This window comes from Passer montanus, unplaced genomic scaffold (assembly GCF_014805655.1).
Source record: "Passer montanus isolate IOZ18808 unplaced genomic scaffold, ASM1480565v1 scaffold158, whole genome shotgun sequence".
Lineage (NCBI taxonomy): Eukaryota > Metazoa > Chordata > Aves > Passeriformes > Passeridae > Passer > Passer montanus.
The window spans coordinates 565,705-574,238 of NW_024362938.1; the positions used below are offsets into that span (position 1 = coordinate 565,705).

The 8,534-nt window shown below is 61.4% G+C and overlaps 2 protein-coding genes across 2 annotated transcripts; one reads left to right on the forward strand and one right to left on the reverse strand.

The window, feature by feature from the left end:
• On the reverse strand, positions 1-3,428 carry CIAO1 (cytosolic iron-sulfur assembly component 1). The gene is made up of 7 exons (XM_039702660.1): positions 3,203-3,428; positions 2,502-2,650; positions 2,303-2,414; positions 1,879-1,970; positions 1,519-1,711; positions 1,254-1,332; positions 1-1,086 (listed from the first exon to the last, which is right to left on the reverse strand). Exons 1-7 carry the CDS (start codon positions 3,339-3,341, stop codon positions 843-845), a joined length of 1,008 nt encoding a protein of 335 aa, XP_039558594.1. The 5' UTR covers positions 3,342-3,428; the 3' UTR covers positions 1-842.
• On the forward strand, positions 3,340-6,076 carry TMEM127 (transmembrane protein 127). Its single transcript, XM_039702675.1, has 3 exons — positions 3,340-3,697; positions 4,866-5,030; positions 5,708-6,076. Exons 1-3 carry the CDS (start codon positions 3,340-3,342, stop codon positions 6,013-6,015), a joined length of 831 nt encoding a protein of 276 aa, XP_039558609.1. The 3' UTR covers positions 6,016-6,076.
• The last annotated feature ends 2,458 nt before the right edge of the window (positions 6,077-8,534 follow it).

Sequence of the window (8,534 nt, forward strand, 5' to 3'; positions counted from 1 at the left end):
TGGACCCCACACTCCCAGGGGGTCCCTGTGGGATTTTGGGCCACCCGGGGCTTTATTGGCTGTGGGGCAGCTCCGGGACCCCAAACCCGCCCCGGCCCCACAGACGCGACTGGGGAGGGACACCGGGGCGGGCTGGGGGACTTGGGAAGGTTCTGGAGAACTTTGGGGGTTCTGGAGAACTCGAGAAAGGTCTGGAGAACATCTGGGAAGGTTCTGGAGAACACTGGAGGGTCCTGGAGAAGGTTGGGTGATCCTGGAGGCCACGGGAGGGTCCTGGAGGCCCTTGAGGTGTCCTGGAGGACACAGGAAACTTCTGGAGGCCATGGGGAGGTTGTGGAGAACACTGGGTGATCCTGGAGGCCACAGGAGGTCCCTGGAGGTCCCCATGGTGTCCCTGGAGGTCCCCAAGGTGTCCTGGAGGCCACAGGAAAATCCTGGAGATCATGGGAAGGTTCTGGAGAACATTAGGTCTCCTGGAGGTCCCCAAGATGTCCCTGGAGGTCCCCAAGGTGTCCTGGAGGCCACGGGAAGGTTCTGGAGACCCCCGAGATCTCCTGGAGGTCCCCAAGGTGCTCTGGATGTCCCCAAGGTGCTCTGAAGGTCCCCAAGGTGTCCTGGGGGCCATGGGAGGGTTCTGGAGAGCACTGGGTGATCCTGGAGGCCACAGGAGGTCCCTGGAGATCCCCATGGTGTCCTGGGGGCCATGGGAGGGTTCTGGAGAGCACTGGGTGATCCTGGAGGCCACAGGAGGTCCCTGGAGGTCCCCTTGATGTTCCTGGAGGTCCCCGTGGTGCCCTGGAGGTCCCTCTGGTGTCCGTGCTGTCCCTTGGTGTCCCGGGTGCTCAGAGCCCGTCGGGGCGCTGGTAGTGCCAGAAGGCGATGTCGCCGTCGTCGCCGCAGGACGCCAGCAGCCCCGGCTCGCGCGGGTGCCAGGCCACGCCGTTGGCGTCCTGGGCGTGCGCCCGCGGCACGTGGGCCGCCAGGCTGAACGTCACCGGCGAGCCCGGCGCCGCCGGGGCCACCTCCTCGAACACCCGCACCGCGTCGTCCCCGCACGCCGTGGCCACCGCGCCCGTCAGGTGGCACCTGCGGGACAGGACCCTCAGGGAGGGACAGGGGGCACAGGGAGGGGACAGGGAGGGGACAGGGGGCACCTGTGGGGCACAGGGAGGGGACAGGAGGCACAGGGGGCACAGGGAGGGGACAGGGCCCCAATGAGGTGTCCCCAGTGTCCCCAGTGTCCCCGAGCTCACCAGGCCACGTCGTAGATGCTGCGCCCGTGGTACCCAGACAGGGTGCAGACACACTGCCAGCTGTGCTCCGAGCCAGCGCCTGGGGACACAGTGGGGACATCAGGGACATGGGGGACATGAGGCACATCAGGGACATTGGGACAGGGGGGACATTGGAGTGCCCACCCCTGCAGGGTGCGGTCGTCGCTGCAGGACACCAGGCGCTGTCCCCATGTCCCCAGTGTCCCCAATGTCCCCAATGTCCCCATGTCCCCCTGTCCCTCACCGTGCCCCTGGCTGCGCTGCCACACGCGCAGGGTGCGGTCGTCGCTGCAGGACACCAGGCGCTGGCCCGAGCGCTCCCAGGCCACTGCCCACACGGTGGACGTGTGCCCCTCCAGGGTGGCACAGCACACCCAGTCGTCCTCGTCCTCGCGGTACAGCCGCACCGTGTCGTCGTAGCTGGCGCTGGCCAGCAGCTGGGGACAGCAACGGGGACACCGGGTGTCCCAGGTGTGTCCCCAGGTGTCCCCGTGTCCCCCACATGTCCCCCCGTGTCCCCCCGTGTCCCCGGTACCTCCTGGGGTGTCCCACGTGTGTCCCCAGGTGTCCCCGTGTCCCCCACATGTCCCCGTGTCCCTGGTACCTCCTGGCTGGGGTGCCACACCACGTGTTTGACGTCCTGGCTGTGGGCGCTCAGCACGCTGACACACTCGAACTCCTGCTCCTCCTCGTCCACTGAGGGGACAGGGGGACAGCGAGGGGACAGCGGGGTCACTGAGGGGTCACTGAGGGGTCCCGGGGACAGCGGGGGACAGTGTGAGGGGTCAGGGACAGCAGGGGACAGTGAGGGGACAGCGGGGTCACTGAGGGGTCACTGAGGGGTCCCGGGGACAGCGGGGGACAGTGAGGGGTCATGGGGACAGTGAGGGGACAGTGAGGGGACAGCGGGGTCACTGAGGGGTCATGGGGACAGCGGGGGACAGTGAGGGGACAGCGGGGTCACAGGGACAGTGGGGTCACTGAGGGGTCACAGGGACACGAGGGGACACTGAGGGGACAGTGCTCACCCTCCCAGACCCAGACGCTCTTGTCACGGCTGCAGGTGGCCAGCAGGGACCCCGAGGGCGCCCAGGCCACCGACTTCACCTCGTTCTCGTGTCCCTCCAGCGTGGCCACCACCTGCGGGGGCACGACACGTGGCACGGGGGCACGGGGGGCACACACGGGTGGCACACACGGGTGGCTGCCACGGGTGCCCGTGCCCACCTCGAAGCCGTGCTCGTGGCGCCTCCAGACGCAGGTGGTGCCGTCGAAGCTGGCCGAGGCCAGGAGCTGCCCGCACGGCGACCACGCCACCCTGCGCACCGTGCGCTGGTGCCCGTCCGCCAGCACCGCGCGGCACGCCCAGCCCGAGCCTGGGGACACGGGGACACTGAGGGACACAGGGACAGAGCCCTGCCCGGCCCCAGCACCGCGCGGCACGCCCAGCCCGAGCCTGGCACAGACAAGGGACAGGGGACACTGAGGGACACGGGGACAGAGCCCCGCCAGCCCCGTGTCCAGCCCAGTCCCCCCGCACGGTGCACTCCCGGTTTCCCCACACCCGCACGGTCCGGTCCCGGTCCCATTCCCATTCCTGGTCCCATTCCCGTTCCCGGTTTCCCCGTTCCCCGCTCACCCTCGCGGCCCCACACCCGCACGGTCCGGTCCCATTCCCGGTCCCATTCCTGGTCCCGTTCCCGGTCCCGGTCCCGTTCCCCGCTCACCCTCGCGGCCCCACACCCGCACGGTGCGGTCCCCGCCGCAGGACGCCAGCAGGGCCCCGCTGGGGCTCCAGGCCAGGGCCCAGCAGCCCAGTCCCCCCGCACGGTGCACTCCCGGTTTCCCCACACCCGCACGGTCCGGTCCCGGTCCCATTCCCATTCCTGGTCCCATTCCCGTTCCCGGTTTCCCCGTTCCCCGCTCACCCTCGCGGCCCCACACCCGCACGGTCCGGTCCCCGCCGCAGGACGCCAGCAGGGCCCCGCTGGGGCTCCAGGCCAGGGCCCAGCAGCGGGACTCGGGGTGCGCGGACACGCGGCACAGCAGCGACAGCGCCTCGGGCATGGCGGCACCGGGACGGGAACGGCACCGGGACGGGAACGGCACCGGGACCGACAGCCCCGCCGGAACCGGAACCGGAGCCGCGCCGGAAGCGGAACCGACAGGAAGCGGAAGCGCGGCCGGGCGGGGCGGGGCCGTGAGGAGGAAGCGGAGCCGCTGCCGGGCCCGGCGGGATCGGCACCGGCACCGGCACCGGGAACGCAGCCTGGCGTCGGCGCTGCCGGGGGCGCTGGCCATCACGGCGCTGTGCACGGCGCTGGCCGAGCCCGCCTGGCTGCGCATCCACGGCGGCACCTGCGCGCGCCAGGAGCTGGGCGTGGCCGACGTGCTGGGCTTCGTGCAGCCCGAGCTGCTGCGAGGTGAGCGCCCGGCCTTCCGGAACCTTCCCTGGCCTTCTGTCCCTTCCGGAACCTTCTGTGCCCTTCCGGAACCTTCCGGAACCTTCCGGAACCTTCCCTGGTCTTCCGGAACCTTCCTGAACCATCCTGAACCTTCCCTGGCCTTCCGTCCCTTCCGGAACCTTCTGTGCCCTTCCAGAACCTTCCTGAACCTCCCTGAACCTTCCCTGGCCTTCTGTCCCTTCCGGAACCTTCCGTGGCCTTCCATCCCTTCTGGAACCTTCTGTGGCTTTCTATCCCTTCTGGAACCTTCCGTGCCCTTCCAGAACTTTCCAGAACCTTCCGTGCCCTTCTGCACCCTTCTGTTCCTTCCTGAACCTTCCATCCCTTCTGGAACCTTCCATGGCCTCTTGTCCCTTCTGGAACCTTCTGTGCCCTTCTGTCCCTTCTGGAACCTTCCGTGCCCTTCTGGAACCTTCTATCCCTTCCAGAACCTTTTGTGGCCTTCCATCCCTTCCTGAACCTTCCATGACCTTCCGTCCCTTCCAGAAACTTCCATCCCTTCCTGAACCTTCCATCTCTTCTGGAACCTTCTGTGCCTTTCCATCCCTTCCAGAACCTTCCGCGCCCATCCGTCCCTTCCAGAACCTTCCATCCTGTCCAGAGCCTTCTGTGTCCTTCCTCCCCTTCCGGAACCTTCTGTCCCCTCCATCTCCCTCCCTCCCCATTCCCGTGGAATTTCCTGTTCCCATTTCCAGCCTTGCTCCTCCCCCTCGGGCACAGGGACTCACCCCTAATTAACGAGCCACCCCTAATTAACGAGCCACCCCTAATTAACCAGCCACCCCTAATTAACGAGCCATTCCTAATTACAGGAATTCCCTCAAAGGGGTATTTGCATCTGAAGGAACGTTTGGATTTCTTCCCCTCAAAATCCCCCAAAAAAATCTCCTAAAAATTTAAAAAAAAATCCCCCCAAAAATAAAAAGAAAAAATTTCCCCAAAATTCCCCTTTTCCACCCCAAATCTTCCATTTTTTTTTGGGGGGGGCAAAAAATCAGATTATTTTGGCAAAAAATCATTTTTTTTGTGCAGAAACTCAGATTTTTTTGCTGAAAAATCAGGTTTTTTGTTAAAAAATCCATTTTTTCTTTCCTCTGATCCCCTTTTTCCCCCTTTTTCCCCCCAGATTTCTGCATGAACCCGCAGACGGTGCTGCTGCTGCGGGTCATTGCTGCCTTCTGCTTCCTGGGCATCCTGTGCAGCCTCGGCGCTTTCCTGCTCGACGTCTTCGGGCCCAAGCACCCGGCGCTGAAAATCACGCGGCGCTACGCCTTCGCCCACATCCTCACAGGTGGGGCCACCCCGAAAGCACCAAAAATAACCCCAAACTTAAAAAAAGAGTGGTGGAATTCCCCCCAAAAATCCCCCAAAAGTTAAAAATAGCACGGCAGAATTCCACCCAAAATTCCCCCCCAAAATCCCCTGGAAATGAAAAAAAAAAAGGCAACAGAAATCCCCATTTTCCCTCCACTTCCCCCCCTTTTTTTTCCCCTTTTTTTCCCCCATTTTTTCCCAATCCAACCCATTTTTTCCATGTTTTTTCCTATTTTTCCCCAATCTAACTAATTTTTTCCAGTTCTCCAGCGCGCCACGGTGATTGAGTTCTGCTCCTGAACCTCAGAGCTGCTCCTGGAGACCCCAGACCCCAATCCCACCCCAGTTTTACCCATTTTTTTATGGGGTTTTTTCCATTTTTTCCCATTTTTCCCCAATCTAACCCAACTTTTCCATGTTTTTTCCCATTTTTCCAGTGCTGCAGTGCGCCACGGTGATCGGGTTCTGCTACTGGGCCTCGGAGCTGCTGCTGGCGCAGCCCCATTGTCCAGTGCTGCAGTGCGCCATGGTGATCAGGTTCTGCTCCTGACCCTCAGACCTGCTCCTGGAGACCCCAGACCCCAATCCCACCCAGTTTTACCCATTTTTGATGGTGTTTTTTCCATTTTTTCCATGTTTTTCCCCATTTTCCAGTGCTGCAGTGCGCCACGGTGATCGGGTTCTGCTACTGGGCCTCGGAGCTGCTGCTGGCGCAGCAGCAGCAGCACAAGAAGTACCACGGCTCCCAGGTGTTCGTCACCTTCGCCGTCAGCTTCTACCTGGTGGCCGGCGCCGGCGGCGCCTCCATCCTGGCCACGGCGGCCAACCTGCTGCGGCACTACCCCAGCGAGGAGGAGGAGCAGGCCCTGGAGCTGCTCTCCGAGATGGAGGAGGCCGAGCCCTACGGCCCCGACTACGAGGTGGTCAACCAGTTCCAGCCGCCGCCCGCCTACACGCCCTGACGGCCGTCGGCGCCGCGGTGGCCACCGTGATCGCGGTCACCGTGATGGTGATTGTCATGATGGTGGCCACCATCATTGTGGTCACCGTGATCGCGGTCGTTGTCACGGTGGCCGCCGTGACCGCGTTGGATGGAGTGGACGGAGAGGCCGGACCGTCGTGGGCTGGGGGATGTGCTGTGGGAGGGTGGGTTGGGGTGATCTCGGGAGATCTTCCAGGGGAGGATTTGGCCGCGTGGATCCCAGGAACTCGTACAACGAAGGATTTCTCCAGGTGGGTCCCAAGAGATCTTCCAGCAAAGGATTGGTCTGGATGGACACAGGAAGTTCTTCCAGGGGAGGATTTCTCCAGGTGGATCCCAAAAGTTCTTCCAGCAAAGGATTTCTCCAGGTGGATCCCAGGAACTCTTCCAGCGAAGGGTGCTTTGGACAGGTCCTGAAGTTCTCCCAGGGCAGGATTTCTCCCAGTGGATCCCGGGAGCTCCTCGATCCCGGAGTTGGTTCCGGGGCTCCGGAGGGGCTCGGACGCCGGGGAGAACGTTGGGATCTCCTGCTCCAGCTGGGTTTTCCTTGGAATGAGGGGAGTGGGATCCACCTGGACTGAGAACTTCGGGATCCTCATTTCCCAAGGGAATGAGAACTTTGGGATCTGGAATTCCTAATGGATCCGGAACTTTGGGATCCCCGCAGATCAAAGACTTTGGGATCCCCAATTCCCTATGGATCGAGAACTTTGGGATCCTCATTTCCCAATGGATCCAGAACTTTGGGATCTCCATGGATTGAGAACTCTGGGATCTCCAGTTCCCCGTGGATCAAGAACTTCGGGATCCACCATTCTCCATGGATGGAGAACTTTGGGATCTGGAATTCCCAATGGAATGAGAACTTTGGGATCTCCATGGATGGAGAACTTTGGAATCTGGAATTCCCTGTGGATCCAGAACTTTGGGATCTCCATGGATCGAGAACTTTGGGATCCCCAGTTCCCCCTGGAATGAGAACTCTGGATCTCCAATTCCCTGTGGATCCAGAACTTTGGGATCTCCATGGTCTGAGAACTTTGGGATCTGGAATTCCCAACAGATCGACAACTCTGGGATCTCCAATTCCCTGTGGATCCAGAACTTTGGGATCTCCATGGTCTGAGAACTTTGGGATCTGGAATTCCCAACAGATCGACAACTCTGGGATCTCCAATTCCCTGTGGATCCAGAACTCTGGGATCCCCTGGACTGAGAACTTTGGGATCTCCATGGGTGGAGAACCCTGGGGTCCCCAATTCCCACCTGATCCCAAACTCCGGGGTCCCCCCCGGCCCCTCTCCAGCCCATCCCCCTTTCCCACGGGAATGTTTCTCCCCTATTTAAAATCCGGGAATTCCCATCCCCGCTCCCCTCCCCCACGGACATTCTGCACTTTATTCCAGGCTCTGGGAATTCCGGGATCCCCCTGGGGTTTGTTTTGGGATCGTCCCACAAAATGTGGGAATTGCGGCCTCGCGGGCCGGCGGGGTGAGCCCTGCTGGACCACCCGGAGCTTTTATGCAAACCCCTCCGCTCCCATCCCACTTTTCCCCACAGAATTCCCAGGTTTTTCCCCGCTCTGATCTTTCCCAGAAATTTTTGGGGAAAAAAAAAAAGAAATAGGAAAAAAAAAATCCAGTCAGGATTGAAATTCCCAACAAAATTCCCATTCCTGGAACACTTGGGCTTGGATTTTTTTAGGGAATCTCCTGAATTTTTTAGGGAATTTTAACCCCAGGATCCGACTCCTCAGAGGTCCAGATGCTTTTATCCCCATTTTCCCGCTTTTATCCCCATTTTCCTGCTCTTTTTTCCCTTTTTTCCCATTTTTTGTTCCCCCTGGCTATGCAAGAGCTCCCCCGGGAGGGAAATCCCAGAAAATTCCTGGAAAAATAAAAATTCCCGGGAAAAAAAATCCCGGGAAAGGCTCGGGAGGAGCCGAAGCGACACTAAAACCCTGGGGGGAATCCCGGGATTTGGGATCCGCCGGGAGAGCTTCGGGATTCCCTGGATATGCAAAGAGGGCGCCAATAAACCTGAGAAAAATGGGATTTTCCGGAGAGAATTCCCAAAAAAATCCCACAGGGATGGGAGGAGGGAGGGCGGCGCTGCCCTGGGATTTGGGATTTGGGATTTGGGATTTGGGATCGGCCGCGGGATTTGGGAATAATGAGGGGGAAAGAGACCCGGGGTGGGGGTTGGGAGTGGGAGGGGCTGGATCCCATAAAAACGAGGATGGATCCCAAAAAATCCGCCCGGGATCCCCGCGGGGGCGTGGCTCCGCTCAACCCCCGCCCCAGCAGCCCCACCCATCCAAGCCCCGCCCCTTTCGCCATTGCCGCGCCCTCTTCCGGTCTCGTGCGCGGGTGGGCGTGGCTCCCTCCTCTGCAGCCAATCACCGCGCGGGCGCGGCGCTGCACGGACCAATGGGAAGGCCGGAACCGCCCAGGCCCCACAGCGCCCCATAACAACCCCGAAAACCCCCGAAAATGGGGC

Excerpts from the sequence above, each read along its gene's own strand:
- TMEM127 (XM_039702675.1), top strand. The coding sequence starts at position 3,340 with ATGGCGGCACCGGGACGGGAACGGCACCGGGACGGGAACGGCACCGGG. Across the intron at positions 3,698-4,865 it reads GCAGCCCGAGCTGCTGCGAG|ATTTCTGCATGAACCCGCAG; the intron begins GTGAGCGCCCGG and ends TTTTCCCCCCAG. Across the intron at positions 5,031-5,707 it reads CTTCGCCCACATCCTCACAG|TGCTGCAGTGCGCCACGGTG; the intron begins GTGGGGCCACCC and ends CCCATTTTCCAG.
- CIAO1 (XM_039702660.1), bottom strand. The coding sequence starts at position 3,341 with ATGCCCGAGGCGCTGTCGCTGCTGTGCCGCGTGTCCGCGCACCCCGAG. Across the intron at positions 2,415-2,501 it reads GCCACGAGCACGGCTTCGAG|GTGGTGGCCACGCTGGAGGG; the intron begins GTGGGCACGGGC and ends GTGCCCCCGCAG. Across the intron at positions 1,333-1,518 it reads GCAGCGCAGCCAGGGGCACG|GCGCTGGCTCGGAGCACAGC; the intron begins GTGAGGGACAGG and ends CTGTGTCCCCAG.